Source organism: Pelodiscus sinensis, chromosome 9 (genome assembly GCF_049634645.1).
Source record: "Pelodiscus sinensis isolate JC-2024 chromosome 9, ASM4963464v1, whole genome shotgun sequence".
Lineage (NCBI taxonomy): Eukaryota > Metazoa > Chordata > Testudines > Trionychidae > Pelodiscus > Pelodiscus sinensis.
Window position 1 is genome coordinate 43,777,305 of NC_134719.1, and position 22,521 is coordinate 43,799,825.

Genomic DNA, 22,521 nt, shown 5'->3' on the forward strand with positions numbered 1-22,521 from the left:
ACAGACAAATGTATAGTTTGCAGTTGAATCAAAGGCCTTAGAATCACCATCAAGGAGAGCGTTTGTGGAAGCCAAGGAGATGTCACCCTACACAAAGGGAGAACTTCATGAAGATATTAAGAAATCTTGACAAGGACAGACAAATGCATGAGTAAATTACATAGAGAACAGATAATAAAGTAAGGGAAAGAATGATTGTGAATGAAACAGAAAGAATAGGGAAGAAATAGCACTCGAGCTATCTTTGACAGTGTAACAATCTTTGTGGATAGGGGAGAACTTATAGATATAGCATATCTTGAGTTATTAAGGCTTTTGATACTGTCTTGCATAACTTTCTCACAAACAAAATAGGGAAATACAACCTAGAAGGAGCTTACTATAGGGTGGGTGCACAAATGACTGGAAAACCATTCCTAGAGAGTAATTATCAGTGGTTCACAGTGAAGCTGGAAGTGTGTATTAAGTGGGATCCCACAGGAATCAGTTCTGGATCCATTCTGTTCAATATCTATATCAGGGGTCTCAAACTCACAGCCTTTCTGTGGGCTAGAGCATATTTGCAATTGGGCTGGGGATACCAGGAAGCATGCCCATCCCCCAAATACTGCCTTCATGCCACTGCCCCAGCCTCTCCCACCCACACTGCACCCTTTCCCCCCAGAGTGATGTGGTTTCAGGTATTAGTGTGGGAACCTGGTGCGGGGCAACAGCAGCTGTCTGGCAACCTGCACATCCCACAGAAGTGGGGGCCATGCACTTATCTTCCCCATGGCGCAAGGTGCTGCAGGGTGCCCAACCACTGCTGACACCCCACATCCAAGCCCAGTAATCCCCAAGGCCAGATTCCTCAGGGGATGGGTTGCAATGGCCGGGAAGTGTGGGATGGAGGCAGGAAGGGGCAGAGCTTAGAGGACAGGCACACCCTCCTCAGATCACCAGTTCTCCCAGGCCAGACCGTGAATATGCTCCCCCAGGCTCACTCCCCGCTGGCCCCAGGCTCCACACAGCATTTCAAAGAGGAATCGCCACATGGAGCTCAGGGCCAGTGGGGCACTCTATGTCCCCCGCTAGACCCAGGCTCCATGCGGTGCTTCAATTTATTTTTATTTTTTGAAATGCACAAGAGTTGCTTGGGCTCTTGTACATTTCAAAGGCGGAACGCTGCACAGCATTTCCGCCTTTGAAATGTAGCAACAGCTGGGCGGGCTCTTGCTACATTTCAAAGCAGAAGCGCCCTTATCGACTAATCGAATAGTCGATAGAAATCCCATCGACTATTCTATTGGGTAATTCATCTAATTTTAACATTCCTAATAGATGGCCTATGGGCCGTGAGTTTGAGACTCCTGATCTACATAGATGATTTAGATAATGGCATCTAGAGTCCAATTTATAAAGTATGTAGAGGATACCAAGGTAGGAAGGGTTGCAAGTGCTTTGGAGGATAGGACTAAAATTAAAAATGTGTGAGAGAGATTCTAGATAATACTGCCTTTAGTGCAAGAAACTGAAGTAGACCTTTCAAGGTCCCTTCCAATCTTACATTTATAGAATTCTTTCCTTTTCTCAAGTATAGTAATAGAAACTTTTGCTGGAGGAAAAGTATTTCTACTCGTTTTTAAATTTAGCAGCAAGACATAGTTCTAGTTATCCTATTAATATAATTTGTCAGAAAACACTAATCATTTGACTACAAGCAGCAATATGTGACAATTGTCAGGCTAAGGGTAGAGAGATTTTAGCATAGTTACTCTAGTCTAACCTAATCCTACAGTCACCGGCACACGTTGCTCTTTTTGAAAATTAGCTATCTGCATGAAATAGAAGAGCAGAATGAGACCCCAGTGAGCTCATTCAATAAGCACCATGCACAGACGTGAGAACTAAGAGTGCTGGAGGAATGGCAGCACTCCCTGGTGTGCATCAAATTGGGTTTACAGTTTTGTTCAAATACTGAGCACTCCCATTATAAATTGTTCTAGCAGCCACGGCATCTGGTTTTATAGTTTCTCATTTCACCAGCTTCTTGTTATTTTCCATTTCCATGGCTACTAGGTACCTGAAGCTGGTAATTTCCAAATGTGTTATGCTATTCCAATGTGCAGACCTTATGTATTAGAGGTGGCTGTTTTAACAGAAAGCCTTTAGCCGAAAGGCGTTTGGTTAGCAGCATGTCCTAACCCCCCACCCCCAAGATGGAACTTAGTCCCCATTTTTGGAGCCCTGCACCCCAGCGTACGCTCTCGGCGGGTGATAGAACCGGTGGCTCCTGGCGCTTCAGCCAGGGTGGTCTTAGAACAGCCCCATCAGCCGCTGCACGAGACCCCTCCTAGGCCGTTTCCTGCCAAGCGGGCTTCAGGCAAACGGCATCACTGACGGCCCCGAAGAAAGCGGTTGGCTCAGGAGGCGCGGCCGCGAGGGCCCTCTGGCCGCTGCTAATGGGGGTCCCGGGCGTCACTCATCTCCCGGCGCAGACGGGCCCGATTCCCAGCCCGGGCTGGCGGCGCCATCGGCGCGCTCGGAACCGGGCGGTTCGGGGGACACCGCGAACCCGGTGCGATTGGCTGGCGCGGTCGGTCCCGGAAGACGATTCCGTCACTTCCGCAGGGCCCGCCATCTTGTTGGCAGTTAGCGGACTAAGCGGAGACAGCGCCCGGCTCGGCCGCCCGCGTTTCGGTGCAACGAGTCCCCAGCTCGGGCTGGAGCCCTGAGCCGCCATGGCCAACAACAGCCCCGCGGTAGGCGCCGGCAACTGCCAGCAGCAGCAGGCGGCCCAGCACCAGGGCGGAGCCCTCCCGCCGGCCCAGCCCCCGCTGCAGAGCGGGGCCCCCAAGCCGGCGGCCTCGGGCAAGCAGGGCAACGTGCTGCCGCTGTGGGGGAACGAGAAGACCATGAACCTGAATCCCATGATCCTCACCAACATCCTCTCCTCGCCCTACTTCAAGGTGCAGCTCTACGAGCTAAAGACCTACCACGAGGTGGTGGACGAGATCTACTTCAAGGTGAGGCCCGCGGGCGGGGAGGGCCTTTCAGGGGAGCGGCTCGGGGCCTAGGCCGGCTGGATCCCCCCCGAAGCCTCCGCACTCGTCTACGGCCGGCCCGTTTCCTTCGGGCCTGGGAGCGCTTCCGGCCTGCGGGTTCTTCCCGGCTCGTTCTGGTGGTGGGGGCCGCTAGTCCTTTCTCTCGGCCCAGGCGTGAGAGCCCCGGACCGGAGCTGCCTTTTGCGCTGGGCCGGGCTAAGGGGAGAGCGAGTAGGGCGATCTGGCGCCGAGCGGAACTGAGGCGCGGGGGCAGTGTCAGCGCACGGGGAGGAAATGGCCGCTCGCAGCCTCTCCTCAGGCCCCTAGTTTTGGGGAGCGGGGCTCTGCGGCCTTCCCAGGGCGCATGAAGCCGAGTCCGCGAACACGGTGAGTTGAAAGCTGTAAAACCCACGTGCAGCAGTTGAAGCACGAGCGTATGTCTCTGAAACATCGGAATCTCCTCATCGCATGCCTCTTTCCCAGGGGGCACGGTCAACCTCCAGCACCTAGAGATTGCTAATAGGGGTGTGAAAGGGATGGCAGTGCCAGTCAGCGGTCCCAGTAGGAGCTTGCATGTGGCCTTTCTCGCTCCTTAGAGACTGGAGCATCCAGGTATTGAAACAAGATCAAATGATAGTGCTGCTGTTGGCATTAGTTTGGTTGTGCTGGGGAGATAGATGAACTTCTCAGTGATTCCTCGTTTCAGTTCTTGTTTCGTTTGCAGAACTGAATCAGTCTTGCAGTGAGGCTTCCTTCAAGCCAGGGACACAGGTAGAGATATGTAAAATAATGCTCATCACTTTTATATTCATTGTCCTGGTTAATGTGTACAAGATTAGGTTCAGAAGAGTAGCTGAGTTAGTCTGTAACTAGAAAAATGTAAACAAATAGTCTAGTAGCACCTTACCAAGACTAACAAATCATGTAGATGGTATCATGAGCTTTTGTGAGCATAAACCACTTTTTCAGATGTGTCATGAGGGGCAGCACATGGCCCCATGGAGCCATTGCTGTACATGCTAGCTACTTTCAGGAGTGATGCAGGATCAGGGAGGAGTAAGCCTGCCTTAACTCCACTAATTCACCACCTGGAAATGGTTTCAGTTCAATGGTGCCCAGACTGAGCGGCCTCCTACACCCAACCTCCTGCCCCAAACATGAGTCCCCCTGCACCCAAACTCTTTCCCAGAGCTTGCACTCTGAAGCCCCTATTGGACCCCAATCACCAAAGAAAAGAAGGGGGATGGAGTGAGCAAGGTGAGGTCTAGGACAAGGGGTGGAGCAGGGGCAGGGGCAGGGCCTCAAAGAAGGGGTGGGAAGGAAGTGGGGCAAGGGTATTTGGGTTTGAGGCAGATCTTACCTTGCACTTAAATTGAAAAAGTGATCTTGTGGTTAAAAAGATTGGAGACAACTGTTTTAAGCTTTTCAGGGAGGGGACTGCCTCCTACTGTGATCTAGTACATAGCTTAGCAGGATCAGGGCCCTAGTTTTGGTTGAGTCCCTTAGTTAGGCACTACTGTAATAAAGATAATCAAATCGAAGAACATCTTTTAGTGCTCAGTATCTATTTGGTTTTTGTTTTTGACTGAAAATAAAACCACTTTGTTCTGGTTTCACGGGGGTAGCTGTGGTTGTTTCAGCAAAAACGAGTACAGCGGCACTTGAAAGATTAACACATTTATTTGAGTGTTGGGACATAAGCTTTCATGAGCTACAATTTACTACCTCAGATGCTGAAGAGAAAAAAAGCTCACTAGAGCCATACTGTGTGAAATAAAAGGTACAATTCAGAATGAATAATTTGAAATGTTTCTGTATAACATATATAGTACCTGATTTTTCTGAGTTTTTCATATGTGCTGCTGGTAAAATGTAGGATGTATGTACTAAAGCAGGTGGAGCAAGTTTCCATGTTACTGGTATATGAGAAGTTCACATTTTTAACAAGATGATTACTGCCAATAGTGTAAATAAAACTTGGACCATTCCATTGGATTTCAGTATGCTTTATACATTTATTCCAAATTTTACTTCTAAATAATTCCAAAGTATAAAGTGAAGTAAAATGTTACCATTTTATATTTGGGTTTAAGCAGTAGACAGCATCAATATAAGACCAATGGTTTTTTGTCTTCCAGTTTCTGAACCAGATAGTGAAACTGACAATATTACTCCCTCTCTGTACTACTTAATTTCTAATGTAACTGGAGCAGATCTTTGTGTTTGACTCATTATTAGAGTCCAAAACTAGTGTTTTGTCTACTTTGTTCTAGCACTGATCATCAAGTACATCTGAAAAGAAGATTTAAACTACGCTAAAACCTTTCATAAAACTCAATCTGCCATTATTGCTTAGAATGCAAAACAGGCCATTATCTCAGGGTATCATCACAATCTACAAAAAAGCATTACATTTTTAGATTAAAATATTACAGTTCATAGTTTTCTCTCTTAGATAATAATGAGGGGAAAATAAGAAAATATTAAACTGACCACATAAGCAGAAGGGTATGTGCCCACAGATTAAAATGCTCTAGTAAGAAGCATAATGCTATTGGTATGTTTGAATGGGATTATTCACAATTGACAATAGTATTGATTGTTTTTTTATCTCCAGATTAAATTTTTAAGTAAAGATTATTAAAAATCTTTGATAATGAAGACCAGATATTTTGTTCATTCCTGAAGTTTTCAGCTTGTCTTCAATTATATATGAGTTGAAAATTGGTTTGGAGAATCTTATGAACTTCACTGAATTTATCTAGGCATATGATAATTGTTTTATGTACTTTGGGGTTATTTATGAAGCTAAATGTGATGAGTGTGATAGTAATCTTTTCCACGCTTTCAGGTTACACATGTTGAACCCTGGGAGAAAGGAAGCAGAAAAACAGCAGGCCAGACAGGGATGTGCGGAGGGGTAAGTAGAAGTACGTGCCTTCTTAAATACTTTTGTGCAATAAATAATCACCTATGAAATATCCCAGTCTTGCCTTCACATGAGACTTGAGTATTGGATCAGAATGTAGATGGCAAATCTACAAATTACAGAAGGCAGAGATTCTCTTTGACTTTGAAGGATGTGAGTTTGGGGAGGCAAATATTATTACTCTTTTCTCAAATGGAAAAGCTTCATTCTTTTTAGGTTTTTATGCTTCTGCTAATGAAAATCTGGAGTAATGTTTTAGCAATTGCCTGCGTTAAATGATCTGGTATATCATTTTTCTATTACTACAGGTGCGAGGTGTTGGAACTGGAGGAATTGTTTCTACAGCTTTTTGCCTGCTCTACAAATTATTTACTTTGAAACTCACTCGTAAGCAAGTGATGGGCCTCATAACACACACAGATTCTCCATACATTAGAGCTCTTGGATTTATGTATATTCGGTAAGTAGCAATGTATTTAACTATGAACTAGTTTAATTTGAAAAAACTGTATTAAATTTACACATTCTCTTTGGTACTTCAAGGTACACACAGCCTCCTACTGATCTATGGGATTGGTTTGAATCATTCCTTGATGATGAAGAGGTATGTCAGCGAGGGTAATAATTTGTTTTCTTTTGTTTCCTTTCATGTTGCTTTTTTAGATTTAAAATGTGGGTACAATTTCCTGTATGAGCATCTTTCTGTTGTGATTTTCTTTTAATTTAATGACACTAATAGCAAATTAATGGGGTGAGTGGGTCTGGCCTGGAAACTGACAGTTTGGGTTTTTTGTGCTCAAAAGATTTTGTTGAATTTTCCATTGGCTAAGACTAGTCAACATTTTAAACTTACTTTAGAAACTGATGTGAAATTAATTAAAATCCGTGTTTTAAAGTGAGACCTGTGGGCTGCATGGGTTATCTCTAATGGCATTATAGTCTATTCTAAAATAAGGGGGTGAGAAAAGAATATGGTAAACAGATCATGATAGATAAATCTATGGCCAGGATGTTCAAAAATATGTCTGAAAGATTAGCCTCCAAAATGTATGTATGTATTGAAAATTTTCATAACATACTTCAGACGGAGAGAGGTGTGTGATTGGGATAAAAAATTGTACAGTAAAACTTTCTGCTCAATTCTGTGGCTATTATATCACATGTCAATGGAAACTAAACTTCACTGACTAGAAGTGAGCAACTTAATTACTGGATAGGATGGTGTTACCTATACTTTCTGAACACTCCTGTTGACCCATAGAGTAACAAAAGGCATTTTAAGTACTAAGTTCTGAACCCCTTCAGTCAAATGGATCACATTATTATGCGTAAGGGAGGAAGAATGAGAAAGTAGTGTTATAGGAATTATTGTTGTCCCTAATCACAGATTTTCTGGCTAGAGAAATTGAGTGGGAGCATACGTAACACATTTCTAGGGTTAGAGGATTGAGGTATGCAATTCTCAAATTGCAATATGTAGTACTTACTGAGTTTGATTCTCTAGTTATTTATTAGATTTAAGAATGGGAGATTAAAGAACATATTTTCCTTGATTGGTTTAGACTAACACTATATATTACAAGAAATATCAAACTTCATGTTTTCAGAAAAGCCCTATTTTTAATAAAAATGCAGTGTAATACATATGCATGACTACAACACAGTATATTTATTTTACACAGCTACTTTCATACTAAGCATCAAATACTGTACAAAGGAGACATTTGTTAATCCAGGTAAACCTGTGTTATTGTATATTTGTAATGTGATCAAAATATTGAATTCACATGTCGGGTAATAGTTAATTAATAGTTAGCATTTTTCTCCCAAAGTGATTGCTACTTTAATTCTTCAATATGAACATTAACTACATTTCTGTAAAGTGCTGCCTTGTAACTTTTTGGGGGAGGCTTCAATTCTAGTGTACTACAAGCTACTTCCTTCATAGGACCAGTTGAATAAGAAAATGACTGGCCTTAGTTGGTGTCTTTACTATTAAAGGCTCTACTTTTAATTTATACATATGAAATACTACACGATTTTTGCTCTAATATTTTGAATGTCTGACTACTTTCATGTCTCCTATTTTTCAAAGAGTACATTTGAGGAAGCATTAGAACCATTCTTTCCCTGGGACTTCATGTAGAAGGAAGTGCTTACAGCTGGTTCATATGTACTTTTTTGCATGAGTTCCACAAACTCATTTAAATGATATGGTAAACATTAATAAAGATAATTTCAACCTCTGAAGTTTTTTTCTCTAGCCCATAAATCTAAAATGTTGAAGCAGTTCAACATTGTCAGACTTGTCTGTAACACAGGCCTTTTTCTGTTCAACACAGTTATTTTTCTAAATGCTTCTAATGTTTGTTCTGTTTAACCATGTAGATACTTGCAAAGTGCTACATTTAAGCTAACTCATTGTTTTCTTCTTTAGATCTCTGTGCAACGATTATATTTGGAAATACTGTATATCTGAACACTTAAATGTGTGTGAGTGCAAGCAGTTTTACATTTAGATTTTCTCTTCATGTTTAGATAACAAATCTCACTTTCCTTGTGTGCTTGCACTATAGGTTTGGGACTTGACAATAGCTGACTAACATGTCCTGAGCTGTGAGAGGGCATAGCAAGAAGGCCTTCATGCGGTAATGACCCTTTTCAGAGACAATGGTCATCATGGATTATGCGTTTCCAATTATTTGTTCATTTATTTATTTTTTTACATATTTCTAAATTAGAAACCTCACTGCTTCATGGCAGTTGGTTTGCTATTGCTTCCAATTTTGTTAGGACGCCATTTTATATTACAACTTTCTCTATGATCATTTATAGACAGGAAATAAACTAGTTCTAATGTGGATAGGCCACGGTGTTGGCTGCTATTGTGTACAGCCATGCACCCATAAAATGAGGAATTAAATACAGTTATAAAATAAATTCTTAGTTTTAGATTATTTAAATAAGATACATGATCATACCATTCAACTAGACAGTGTAAGAGGATTAAACCTAAATCTGTTGATTGGGACAGTCCCTTAACTTACAGATGGCTGCAGGCTTTCTATGGACCTGCATGCATGGCTATTAAGTCCTGCTCCCTATTTAACATTTATTGCCAAATCCAAAGGGTACAAGAATTGGATTTTTTTCAAGAACTTTTATTAAAGTGTGAAACAAGTAAATGTTCATAATTGTGAGGCTTCAAGATGGCAATAAATATATCAGCATTTGTTTAAAACAAGCAAAGAACTTTTTTGACGGTCAGGATATTTTTTTCTTTGTGTTTTGTAGGACCTGGATGTGAAGGCAGGTGGGGGTTGTGTTATGACCATTGGGGAGATGCTTCGTTCCTTTCTTACTAAGCTCGAATGGTTTTCAACATTGTTTCCAAGAATACCTGTGCCCGTCCAGAAAAACATTGATCAGCAAATAAAAACCAGACCTAGGAAAATCAAGAAGGAGGCCAAGGAGGGAGTGGAAGAAGTAGACCGACACACAGAACGTAGACGTTCAAGGTTATACGTTATCTTTTCAAAATAATACAGTTGTAAAAGTCAATATCTAGTGCCTTATAATTTATTATCAGAAAAATAGCGTCCTACCTTTTCTGGGACAACTAATGTTTCTAAACCAACAAATCAAGAGTTGATTGGTAATAATAATGCATAACATCATGAAATAATATTAAAACAGAACCTTAATGCTTTGCAATGAAGGCAAGCATGTGGAATGTGAAGACTCATTAAAACAAACTGGAAAAATCCAGGAGGCTCATTGCTAAAAATTTCATCTTATGAATCCTTTATTTTTATGTAGGTCTCCAAGAAGGTCTGTGAGCCCCAGGAGGTCTCCTAGAAGATCCAGAAGCAGAAGTCGTCATCGGGAAGGCCATGGATCATCTAGCTTTGATAGAGAACTAGAAAGAGAGAGAGAACGGCAGAGATTAGAACGTGAAGCTAAGGAGAAAGAAAAAGAAAGGCGAAGATCACGAAGTGCTGATCGTGCATTAGAGCGGAGGCGAAGCAGAAGCAGAGAGAGACACAGAAGCCGTAGTCGAAGTCGTGATAGAAAGAGTGACAGAAGAGACAGGGATAGAGAGCGGGAGAAAGAAAATGAAAGAAGCAGGAGAAAAGATAGAGACTATGACAAGGAAAAGGGTAATGACAGAGAGAGATCTAGAGAACGGTCAAAAGACAGGAAAAGTAAGGGTGAAACAGAAGAGAAAAAACACAAAGATGACAAAGATGACAAGAAGCACAGGGATGATAAGAGAGATTCCAAAAAAGACAGAAAACATAGCAGAAGTCGAAGCAGGGAGAGGAAGCATAGGAGTAGGAGTAGAAGTAAGAATACAGGTAAGCATAGTAGAAGTAGGAGCAAAGAGAAATTAAGTAAACATAAAAATGAAAGTAAAGATAAAGCAAATAAACGAAGTAGAAGTGGAAGCAGAGGAAGAACTGATACTGTTGAAAAGTCCAGGAAACGAGACCACAGTCCCAGCAAAGAGAGATCCCGAAAGCGTAGTAGAAGCCAAGAACGATCCCATAAACATGATCACAGTGATAGCAAGGACCATTCAGACAAATATGATCGTCGAAGGAGCCAAAGTACAGAACGAGAAAGCCAAGAAAAGCAACATAAAAACAAAGATGAGACTGTGTGAACTCAATGAAAAGTGGATCACATTGAATCCTATAAATCTTTGATTAAATCCTGCTTATTTTTTCTTAAAGTTGAGATTGTGCAGTAGTTGAGCACTCTTTTTTCAACCTCCCTCTAGGCTACAGATTGTCATTTCCTATGTTGGGTAGGGAAGTGCCTTTGTAATCCCATTTAATGCATTGATGGTTTCAACCCATGTGTTCAGTTAAATTCATAATGCAAAGATTGTTCTTGCATTTTTATTGTTCAAATGTTTCTGAAATGTACAGTCTGTACATATGTCCTGAAAATGTTTTAATTCCTTTGGCATGGTTGCCATGTTGGTTAAATTTGTATAAGGCAATAAACTGCCACTAATTCTACTTTTGTTTTGTAGCTGTGGAATTATGGTTTATATCTAGAATTTAGCATGGCTGTGCTTTGCATAATGGTATGGCAGAAGCTTTGGGGGAGGGTCTCCATTGTGTACTATAGCTCAAATATTTATGTGCATATAATGTACATAAAGGCTGCAGATTTAGAATTAGCTTTTGTCCTTTGTATCTACTGTCTTAGCTTTTTAAAATATATCATGGTTTGATCCCTGACAGTATTATATTCAGAGTAGATTTTCAGGCAGGTAGCAATTTAGGCAGGTAGGGATTTAGATTATGCTGAGGCTTATTTAGTAACCCTCTAAGAAATGCTACCTAAGAGGGACACGGTTAAGTTGGTAGACCTGTACCATAAACTACCTATGCATTTTTTTCTTGTTTAAAAGGCTATATAACATTGCTCTTTTCAATACAATTATTTTAGTTTGTTTGAATTTTAAAAAATCTGTGCTGTCATCATAATTGTAAACTAAAAAAGGGGTGTGAGAATGGGGAGGAAGGAGAAATTTTGCCAAGGAACAGATTTGAGTTTCAGGCTTTCAAAGCATTTTTATAAATGAAAAACGTAATTAAAATAAGAAATACCTTGATAGTGTCACTTTTTAATTCATAATATTTTGTAAAATAGATTGCTGTTCTGAGTTGAATATTTCATCTCCCGTGTGGGAAAAGTAAATTAGTTTTTAAAACAGAATAGCTTAGCAAAACTAAAATACATTATTGAAAAATCATATAATAAAAGTCCAGGTCTGCTTGGTAGGTTGTTCTGATGACTTTTATATTGAGAGAGGAGAACCATTGGTCTGGAATAAACACTGGATTAATTTATTTTGTGATAGGTGTCAACTTTCCCCCATATATTCACTGCCAGTTGTAAAGATGTTGGTGGATTTCTTTATGCCTTTTATCTAAAGGAAAAATATATAGAGACTTACTCAAAATAATAGATTAACTCAGGGCTTAAGACTGTTGAAATGTGGATCTTTTGTGGTTTGAGTGACCTAAAGGTGAAAGGAACTGAGGTTTGTCGCTCTCCCCTCACTCTTGGTATGATGTAACACTTCTAGATATTAGTCACTTTCCCTGTATAGTTCTTAATTTCGTATCATGTCAAAAATCTAGTTAGTTAATTGACTGTAGTGTAAAAAAAAAAAAAAAACTAGTTGTCTCTCATCTTTCAGACTAAATAGTGAGTGCCTGAATTACTAATGTAAAAAGAAAATAATATTTTGGAGGGGAAAAAACCCCCAGCTAGTTTCTGCATTAAAGTAGCACAAACTCAATTTGTTTTCTTCTGGTCACCTTGTAATTCTAAATGTATTGTTATTAATCTCCCTGGTGTCCCTCCAACAGTAACTTTTTAGTTTTGAGCTGCTACTCCTGTTTATGATTTTTAAACTGTTAGGTAACTGAGTTTGAAATGGAAACTTCAGTAGAAATTTGAATGATTGCAAGAGCTACCCACTGCAGTGGAAAACCCAGATTGCTGCTGCCCTCTATCTTGTTCACTCATTTTAGAAATAAAAAAGCCCCAAATGTTTTCTATCAGAAATCTAATGTATAATCAGCATCTTACTTGAAATGTTTATTACTTTAGTTTCTACTTATTTTATGAGGTGGGAGGGGCTAGCAACAAAAATGTAGACGGTAGTTCAGGTATTTGGCTTCAAATTGACACTTTCTTCATTTATACTGATCTCAGTAGTTGCTTGAATTTTTTGCAGTGCTTTATTTCTATTTGTGAATTGGTTGTGCTGATTGAGACCAGATTTCTGTTTACATTTGGTTAAATGAATCTTCAAATTCCATTCAGTAATAGACATACATTGTGGTGGGTACTGATAACACTATTGGTCAAGGAAATAGTAGTCCTATGCTGCCTCCTCCATAACTCAGCCACTGCTTCTTTGCTCCTATTGTGCAAAACCCTGTTGTTCTGTGATACTTCTGTGTAGCGTCTCAGTCATAGTGAGTTGGATAGTTTGTATTGTGGATAAAAGTTGTGGATGGTTTGGCTGTAACCATATGTAAATGGTGGCTTGTTTCCAGATGTGAAAACCTGTGCTGCTTTGTAATTTGAAACACTGCATGTTGATTAATTGCTTACGTTCTTTGCTAGATTTACCTGGTGTTGGTTGGGTCTTTAACTCGATTAATTTTTCTTTTTCTTAAACCATTGTTCTGCAGTGGGGCTGGCGATGAGGGATTCAGTATGCAGGCTGTCCTGGGAAGAGAGGACTATCCCAGCCAGTGTTCCCTCTAAACTGCATGGCAGCACAGCTTCACAGGTGATTTATCAGCTCTGCCCAGTCTGAAGCTCAGGGCTCCCTGCAGGGAGCTGGCTGACTAGGTGGAGCTGATTAATCACCTTTGAGGCTGTGCTGCCCCACAAGTTAGAGGGAACACTGATCCCAGCCACCTCTCTCTGCACTGCAGCAGGTTGGGGCCAGATGGGAAGCACCTAACCACGGCTGCTGCAGCTCCGCAGGCTTAGTCAGAGGAGGGGTGCTTTTCCCCTGGCTGGGAGACAGATACACACAAACTTAATTATATCATAGATAGCCGTCCCTTTCTCCACCCCTACCCCCTGCTGCCTCCATGTGGTCATTATATAGCATAGTCCTCCCTTTCTGTTTTATGAGAACCAGTTCCTTTCCAGGCACAATCAAACTGTTACCTTCTTTTATGTTTAGAGGAAGCTCCATATCATATGCGGTGGTCCTAGCTCTGACTGTTAGGAGGAGTTCTTTAACAGATGTATGGACAGACAGATAAACTCTCTCAAATATATAGTAGATAATAATCAGCAGTAACAATCTGCCAGTTAAAAGTGAATAAAATCCTCAAATTTTGCTTTCAAAGCAAAATGCATAATGAACATCCAAACTTGTAGCCTCATAGGTTTAATTTCTTGAATTTTAGATTTACATTTTAATGGAGATTCTTGCAAATAATCTGCCCTTCCATTTGTCATAATTGCTTTGTGCCAACTGAAATTTGCTTGCATGAAAAATATTAACAAGTATATTTACTAGCTAAATGTCATTAAAACTGTCCCCCTCTGAGTCTGCTTTGTAGACCACCAGTAAATTGAAGAAAACTATAGTTGAGGGGCAGTAGCTCTCGGTTCTCTTTTTGGTTGCTCAACAGAACACCAACCATTATACCTTGATCCAGGCATGCCACACCATAGAACTTCACTTGTGATATATATATATATGTGCAAACAGTGGGTATCTGGGAGGATGGAAGTAAGAGAGAAAGTAAAAGCTCAGCACCTCTGTTTCCATGACTTGATTCCCCTGTGCTCAGAACTAGAGATGTTAAGGACTAGTCGATGAGCAAATGCTTATCGGATAGTCAGTCAACTAGTCGATCCCCTCCCCCCTTGCTGCTTCTTTCAGAGGTGCTGCCACACGTGGAGCCCAGGGTCAGGTAAGGAGTCCTCAGCTGACTCTGGTTCCACATGGCAATTCAAATTGGCAGCGCAGCATGGAGCCACCTTGAAATGCACAAGAGCCCCCAGTGGGGCTTCTGTACATTTCAAAGCTGGTATGCCACGTGCAGCCCAGAGTCAGTGGGACTTCCCGCTGGCCCGGGTTGCATGCAGAGTTCTGCATTCCTCTGAAATTTCAAAGGAGGAATGTTGAAGCGCCTATCAACTAGTCAATAGAAATTGACTAGTAAATTAACCATTACTTAACATCCTTACTCAGAACCCTGTTTGGTGGTTTTTTTTTCTTAAGTTGGTATCCCTCTGGCTGAAGAAAATTGGGAAGTTGCTGCTTAATTGTCTAGTGCAGGGATGTGGAATCTCAAGCCAGCTTGCCTGGTTCTGGCCTCCAAGGCTCAGGGCTCTTCTCTCCCCCACATTGGGAAACCTGTTCTGGCGCTGCAGCCCCCTCGCTTCTCCATTGTGGAGCTGGAACACACAAAATCTATTAACCTAGACCCCTATAGGCTCTGGTGTATGAGGGGAATGTGGGGAGAGTGTCTTTCTCCTTCTCAGTGGGTTTAGTTTTTTTATTTTTGCTTCTCACTTATGTGCAGCCCCCCACTGATTTTTGTGTGTGTGTCAGTGGCCCTTGACAGAAACAAGGTTCTCCACCCCTGGTCTAGTGACTGGTGCTGGTAATGATGGTGCATTTTCTCCTTGGGGAGTATCAGCAAAGTGCTATATACAATAATCATAGTATTTTTCAGTTAAAAATTCAGTAATGAGTGTGGTCTAAAAGTCCAGGGTAAAATCCCTTAATGCAGTATTTCTATTGTATGTATGGTAAGTAGTAAATTTCAAACACTTGTTCCAGTAAATGAGATGCCACCTACACATTTGAACAAGCATAACACAGTGGTTAGGGGAAAGGCAGAGAAATTGAATTCTTTCCAAACACTAGAACAGATACTAAAGGTAAATTCTGCCATTCTTTATGCAGTATTATGCTCTTTCTTTGGGGGGGAGAAAAGGAAGGATGGCAAAAGTTTGCAAAGCAAATATAGCAGTGCTTCTGTTTTAGTACCCCACTGAAAAGGGGTTTGTGGAAAACTCATGGTCTGTATCTCCAAATGTAATTTAACCCAAGGCAAGGTGAGGAATCAAAAGTTCACATTAATACCTAATTCTTATACAGTCATATAAAGACTAATGTATTTGTGCTACCTTCCTGGCACTATGACTCCATACCATGTTGCCACTGGCCATATTAGTTAAACCTGGGCTGTCCATCCCTATGTGGAATGGGATGTAGCTAGTGTATACTCCCATTACTTTTGTTGTATTTCAGATGTCTTGGTAAATATCTGGAATATAATTTCTCAAGGACTTGGGACAATTTAGAATTGTGTAGTGGCAGATTGTTCAACACTTAACAGGGTTTGAAACCTTAATAAATTTTTTCCCCAAGTGTGTGTGAGATATTGGTGTGAAAGGCAAATAGTTTTAAGTAGCTTGAATAAAGATTAATCCTATCAGGTTTCATTTCCTGTGTACTTATGAGGCCCTAATCCTGTACGAGTTCTCGTTATCCACATGCAGCAAAATTTTGCCTATGAAAAGGCAAGAAGAAAAACCATGAGTATTTATACATTATAAAGAATCACAAAGGGCAAGTAATCTGACGCAACAAGGAGTCATACTTACTGAACTTAATCATATGAATAATGCTATTCTAGTCAATAGAATTACTTTTGAGTAAAGTGAGGAATTGTCCCACTGTACTCTGTTCTTGAAGACTTGACGGGCACATTCAAATGCTTGGCTTTTTTAAACAACCCCCTAACTAGGGACGTAAACCTATTTAATTAGTTAACCTATTAAATATTGTTTAATGTTGGAAGTGTGGAGGGCCACCCTGGCACAGGCTCTTCCAGCCCTGTTTGAAGTGCACCCTGCTCCAGTCCCCACTGGTTAAACTAACCAGAACTGGTAAGCATCAGCTAACCACCACTCCTGCAAAAATCTAGGTTAATGGTTTGGTGAGGCCGTGCCAATTTCACCTGGAAAAGTCTAAATTTTACAAGTTGAACTGTATAGATGCAGCCCTGTTCCTAAACACCCCCATTGATTTCAGTGGGACTCAAATAATCTTGCAGTACTGGAGCCTACTCTAGCAAGCAGATTTTGCAACTATATACTGCAGTTCTGTAACAGAAGCAACAGATGGAAAGCATGGGACACTGTAGATGAAGACTCCATAATGTCTGTGCCAAAAAAAGAACCTAGTGGTTACATGCAGCATTTCTTAGAAATGGAATCTGCACATTTCCAGTAATGGGATGCTGTGATGGTAGAACTTTTAATGGCAGTACCCATTGGATTATTTACTCCACCCCCTTCTCCCCCACTCCCTTATGATATTCCTGCGAAAGTTCTGAAGGCAAGCGTATGTTGATACAACTGGTTGCAATGATGTTGCTCTTCGCAGCTGTTTGCCTATTACATATTTAATTCTGTTTGTTAGCTCATCTGTTTATAGTCTTTTGTTAAGGATGATTGAGTTTAATGAGTGCTGCTATTTAAGTAAAATATGCAACATTCAAATTTGATTTTTATCAAGGACCATCTACGCACAATATGCCACTCATGAGTACCTACATTGTTTAGCAGTATTCTTAACATTCTGAGATTTCTCACTTTTATTAACAGTTACTTATGCAGCTATCTACTTACATTATAAAATATCTTATGGAGACTTAGACTTTTTTTTAATAGCAAAAGTGAAAACAGTCATTTAAACTTGTGAGCCATTGTTTTCATTAAAACTAGTGGCTAGACATTCTCTTTAGATGACATTACAAAGATATCAGCTCCAAAAACTATGGAGTAGCATAGCGATACTTATCCATTGTTTTCCACATTTACTTTTAAAGTAAATTGGTAGCTGTAATGATGACACAACTTTCAAAGCACAAAGTCAGTGTAACCCTCCTCTACAGTAACTTTGCCCTCTGAGCTAACTCCTACATTTCCATGGATAACTTAAAATAGCAATAATGACACTTTGAATATTAACTAACTATTTTACTGCGTACTAAAGTATGTCAGGATTATGTGATGTATTATGTAGTACAGATCTGCATTCATGTTTCTGTGTACAGGCAGTCCCCGAGTTACGCGGATCCGAGTTACGTCGGATCCGCAGTTACGAACGGGACCCGTCTCCCTGGTCTCTAGGAGACCAGGGAGAGGAAGCAAAGCAGCGGAGCACGCGGACAGCCCAGACGCGTCTGGGCTGTCGGCTGCCCGCGTGCTCCGTGGCTTTGCTCTGCTTTGCTCCCCGTCTCCCTGGTCTGCAGACCAGGTGGACGGGGAGCAAAGCCGCGGAACACGTGGGCAGCCGACAGTCCAGACGCACTACGCATCTGGGCTGTCCCGCTGCCCCCGTGCTCCGTGGCTTTGCTCCGGACACCTGTGGTACAGCATCTGGGGAGCTGCCGGTTGGTCCCGTAGCGACGCTCTGGGTGCTACTGGACCAACCCGGCAGCACCCTAGCTGCTCTGCCCCAGGCGTCCTGATTCAGCCACTGCTGGTCAGTTTCAGCAGCGGCTGAATCAGGATGCCTGGGGCAGAGCAGCTTGGGTGCTGCTGGGTTGGTCCAGTAGCGCCGAGGAGCGGCGGCGCTACTGGACCAACCCAACAGCACCCCAGCTGCTCTGCCCCAGGCGTCCCCAAATCAGCTGCTGCTGAAACTGACCAGTGGCTGACTACAGGAAGCAGCTGCCCTGGGCTTCCTGGAATCAGCCGCTGATCAGTTTCAGCAGCAGCTGACTTGGGGACGCCTGGGGTTCTTAAGTTGAATCTGTATGTAAGTCAGAACTGGCGTCCAGATTCAGCCACTGTTGAAACTGATCAGTTTCAGCAGCGGCTGAATCTGGACGCCAGTTCCGACTTACATACAGATTCAACTTAAGAACAAACCTACATTCCCTATCTTGTACGTAACCCGGGGACTGCCTGTATATGAGCAGAGGGTGGGGAGAGACAGCTGCTCGTGAGGACTAGTCTAGGATATAAAAGACATGCATGTTAAAAGAGCTAGGCCTTAAACTATGGGATGATTGGTTTTTGTACTCCCGAAGGCCCAATTTAGTTTTCAAAAGTGGTTGCAGCCTGCTTTTTATTTTTCAAGTGGAAGATAAATCTAGTTTAAAAGTCTGGGAGCAACTAGTGAATGCAAATGCATGCTTAACACAGTTGGCCTTCACTGGGAGAAGTGCACTCATTAAGTTTTTCTACATCTATAAGAACAGGTACAATGCACCCATCTCAATTTACCGTACATGTGGAAGAGGTGAGAAAACTGTCATCTCTTCCTAACCTATAGAGAAGTTTTCAGGGGTCCAGAGCCTCAAATTTTATAGAGCACAGACTGTATGTATTGTTGGCATAATCCACTGCCTGCATATTATGAACTTCCTATTGAGAAGAGAGGTAGTTTAGTGATCATGGCTGACTCAGTCTATGGTACTTGTTGAGTTTCTGGGAGGAGCCAGCACAAACCTGTCTACATCTCAAGTCCTCTGTCCTAGTCTAAAGGGAGGACCCACTGAAACTATGGCTCAAGCAATGTTGGGGGATAACATAAAATGGGCAGGAGTAAAGGTTACAGGTTCAAAAGCAGATATCTGGTGTGGAATATTAAGCAGAGAACCTCAGACAGCACTCACTGATGCTCAAAGGGAGCCAGTGAATACAGCCCAGAGGAACTGTGTCCAGATATGCGATCTAAGGAAATAGTAGAGTAGATACAGGCTTCAGTCTCTGAGTACCTGCCTGTCTAGCATGCTCCTCCTGGTACAGTGGATGGACTTCTAGTTTCATTTTAATTGTTCAAATCAAACATTTTAATATTATGCCTCAAACTCTCTGGAGGGCATGAGGGAGGTGGTTAAAATGTATTTTGTGGGACTAAACTGCTACCAAATATTTAAATCCAAAAAGTTAAAAATTAACACTTTTTTATTTTTACAATAGTTAATTGACAAACTATTTCCAGAACTCTTATCACACACATTACTACTCAGCTTAACCTTAGCAACCCACACTTAGCCCCCTTACAGGGCTCTCACTGAGTGCATTCCAGATTTATGAGCCAAGATCAGCAAGATTGTTCTGTGCATGTTTCTAATGAACACATATCCAGTAGGAGAGATGTTTGCATGCTAAATTTCCCCAAAAATTGGGGCTGCTCACATGTGAGGGTCTGGTTCAGCTCCATATCTAGCAGTTGAAGTCTGACAAGGGGAGTTGTGTGGGAATCGAGGATTTGTGTCCACTGGCAAGCCAGACTAGTCAGGACTGCTACCTAAAGTGATTCTGTTACCGTTAGATTGAATGTAGCAGAGTGAGTGATACTAAGCAGTGGGGATACCTGAATCAATTCAGCAGAGACGGTAAGCAGGTGAGTTTGGGATCCCACGTCTCACTTGCTTGAAGTTATGGGGGCTCTCAATGAATGCAGCATGGTATTAGGAAAGGGCTAACATGGCAGGGAATGTCTTTTTTTTTTCTTTTTTTTTAAGAGGGAAAAACAGAATTATGCAGCCGAGGACAGATGGCATTGGTTGTGGGGTTGGACATAATACAAGGTTCCCCTGCTGAGTATACTGATCCTCAGGATGTCAACGCAGTTTAGTAAAAAAACATTATATTATCCGGAGGGTCCTAAGGATTCATAAGTTAAAAACACTTCAATTAATTTAGTATGTCCTAATTACATTTGTAATTTAAGTAACACTTGACTTTTTCTTACCTGCCTGTCTGAACCAGTGATTCCATCCAGACAAATGTTAGTCTTCACTTTCCTCCATAGATAACTACAACAAAAATTCAGATGGTTAGAGAATTCAGGTGAGAACAAAACAAATGACCAACAAAAATATTTGAATAATTGCTGATGCAGGTGTTTTCAGCGGTTTCAGCCAGGAAATTGAATGGAAAGATTGTATTCATTTGAAACCACAGGAAAAACATAGAATGGACCATAGAGTGTCACCAATTTGTTGGCAGGAGGTGGTGCTTCAATATCAGTGGCGCAATATAGCTTAATTTAATTAATAATTGTAATGTGGCCAGGCCATAAAAAATAGAACACACATTCAAATAGTGCCAGAGGCTCTTTGATGACCAAGAGTAGCTTAGGCCTCAGTTTAGGTCTCATGCAAAAGTAACATGTATTGCAGCAGTGTGCTGGATTCTGGGGACAGGACACATATGATGGGTATTGTGTTTCTTAAATAAAACACCAATGCCCTTCAAGATATGTCTACTTATGCAGAGGATGACTTGAGTTCCACTTAAGGCTATTATGAATTTAAAAATACATGATGTGCTGTGTTAACAGCTCTTTATCTGAATGAGTTTGGAATGGTCCCAATACCTAAGAGGGGTGAATTCTCAGAGGGGCACCATCCTGAATTACACACCAGTAGAACCTTAATAGCTCACCACACCACTCATGAGCTCTGTATGTGCTTCAGATGTTTGAGAAAATGAGTTTAAAAAAAATTTAATTGAGATTATTTTTAGCACTGTTCCCTTAAAGCATGCTGCAGTGAGCCCAACTGCAACGACTCAAAAGTGGTGTAATTTTTCTGTATATATAGGTGACACAACTTTACAATGTTATGTCTCTAAACCCTGGAAGGGCAGTGCCGGTTCTGACTAAAAAGGAGAATATCTTCTTAATGGAATAAAGCTCTTTTTTCTGCCTTTCTAGCTCAAACTTCACAGCTGTGGCATTTAAAAAATCCTGTAAATAAGGTAGAGCTGAATTTTGCTTCTCTTGGGCCTCAGATGTATAATTTGTAGCTATGAATGGTACATTTGGGGAACAAATATTAAATATTTCCCTGACATTTGTAAAAATTTTTGTCTGTTTGAAACCTCAGAATTTTGGTAAGTTAGATATCCACTCTTGACATCCAGTAAGTTAGACATCCAGTTATCACTTTAAGGGTATGTCTACACTATCCCGCTAGTTCGAACTAGCGGGGTAATGTATGCATACCGAACTTGCTAATGAAGCCCGGGATTTGAATTTCCCGGGCTTCATTAGCATAAAGCCGGCGCCGCCATTTTTAAAAGCCGGCTAGTGCAATAGTACAGATAGTACGAGGAGTACAGCTGGTTCGGAATGGCTACATAGTTCGAACTATCTAGCCCGTGCCGCGTGTAGCCGCGCGGCACGGGGTTCGCACTAGCCGGCTTTTAAAAATGGCGGCGCCGGCTTTATGCTAATGAAGCCCGGGCAATTCAAATCCCGGGCTTCATTAGCAAGTTCGGTATGCATACATTACCCCGCTAGTTCGAACTAGCGGGGTAGTGTAGACATACCCTAAGTGACAGAATACCACATCCCCAGGTAAAACGTCCCAGTGGTTTTTACTCTGTTAAAAGTTTGCATTTTATTGGGCACTGGACAGACAGACACAAGATAAATGTATGACATATCTGTGCTGTTATAATTTGCCTTCAATTAATTTTATGGATCTCAGTTGGACATTCTCAGCGGTTTAAGTTTTGTGGGGGGGTGTTGGCCTGGGATGAGTGCTATGGAGGGGGAATCCTATGGTTTTCTATGCTTTACCAGCTTGCTTCTTTCAGCTGCAGTAGGGGCTGCGGCCAGGAGAAAATGGACATGGTTTGGATTTTCCAGGACTTCGGCAATCCCTATAAGAACCCTTCATGGCCTTTGGCAGGCACTGTACTTTATAGCAGTCTTCTGACTGTTCTTATACTGGAGAACTGGACTGGCACTGAATGGCCCCAAAATGAGGGGACCAAAACCATCTTTGCACATTCCCTCCTGAGCCATGCTGTGTACTACTTAGCTGAGGATCTATCTAGGCCATGTTATGTTTCAGATAATATACAGAACAACTTCTGGAAGCTACATTATGTTAGGGGATACATTCTATCTATGATAGAATTATTTTCTCCCAGGGGAATTTAATGCATGTTATGTAAAGGTGAAGTACTTCTGTTCTAAGAGAGACACATATCATTAGAACCACCATTTTCAATAGAGGT

General features: G+C 41.6%; 2 protein-coding genes across 8 annotated transcripts in view; one reads left to right on the plus strand and one right to left on the minus strand.

Moving 5' to 3' along the window:
• The first annotated feature begins 2,597 nt into the window (after positions 1 to 2,597).
• Positions 2,598 to 10,979, plus strand: PRPF38B (pre-mRNA processing factor 38B). Its single transcript, XM_006132607.4, has 6 exons — positions 2,598 to 3,005; positions 5,875 to 5,943; positions 6,261 to 6,412; positions 6,496 to 6,556; positions 9,247 to 9,470; positions 9,772 to 10,979. The coding sequence occupies exons 1-6, from the start codon at positions 2,721 to 2,723 to the stop codon at positions 10,616 to 10,618; spliced, it is 1,638 nt and encodes a 545-aa protein (XP_006132669.1). The 5' UTR covers positions 2,598 to 2,720; the 3' UTR covers positions 10,619 to 10,979.
• An 8,075-nt stretch (positions 10,980 to 19,054) lies between these two features.
• FNDC7 (fibronectin type III domain containing 7) overlaps positions 19,055 to 22,521 on the minus strand; it is a 30,748-nt gene continuing 27,281 nt past the window's right edge. For all 7 annotated transcript variants that reach the window (XM_075936658.1, XM_075936659.1, XM_075936655.1 and 4 more), the window contains one exon: positions 19,055 to 20,306. In XM_075936658.1, coding sequence (XP_075792773.1) covers positions 20,287 to 20,306 — 20 coding nt within the window. In that variant the 3' untranslated portion in view covers positions 19,055 to 20,286. The remainder of the gene's footprint in view (positions 20,307 to 22,521) is intronic.

Bases quoted from the DNA above. Each gene is read 5' to 3' on its own strand.
- PRPF38B (XM_006132607.4), top strand. From the start codon at position 2,721: ATGGCCAACAACAGCCCCGCGGTAGGCGCCGGCAACTGCCAGCAGCAG. The intron at 6,557-9,246 runs GTATGTCAGCGA...TGTGTTTTGTAG, and splicing joins CATTCCTTGATGATGAAGAG to GACCTGGATGTGAAGGCAGG. The intron at 9,471-9,771 runs GTTATACGTTAT...ATTTTTATGTAG, and splicing joins ACAGAACGTAGACGTTCAAG to GTCTCCAAGAAGGTCTGTGA.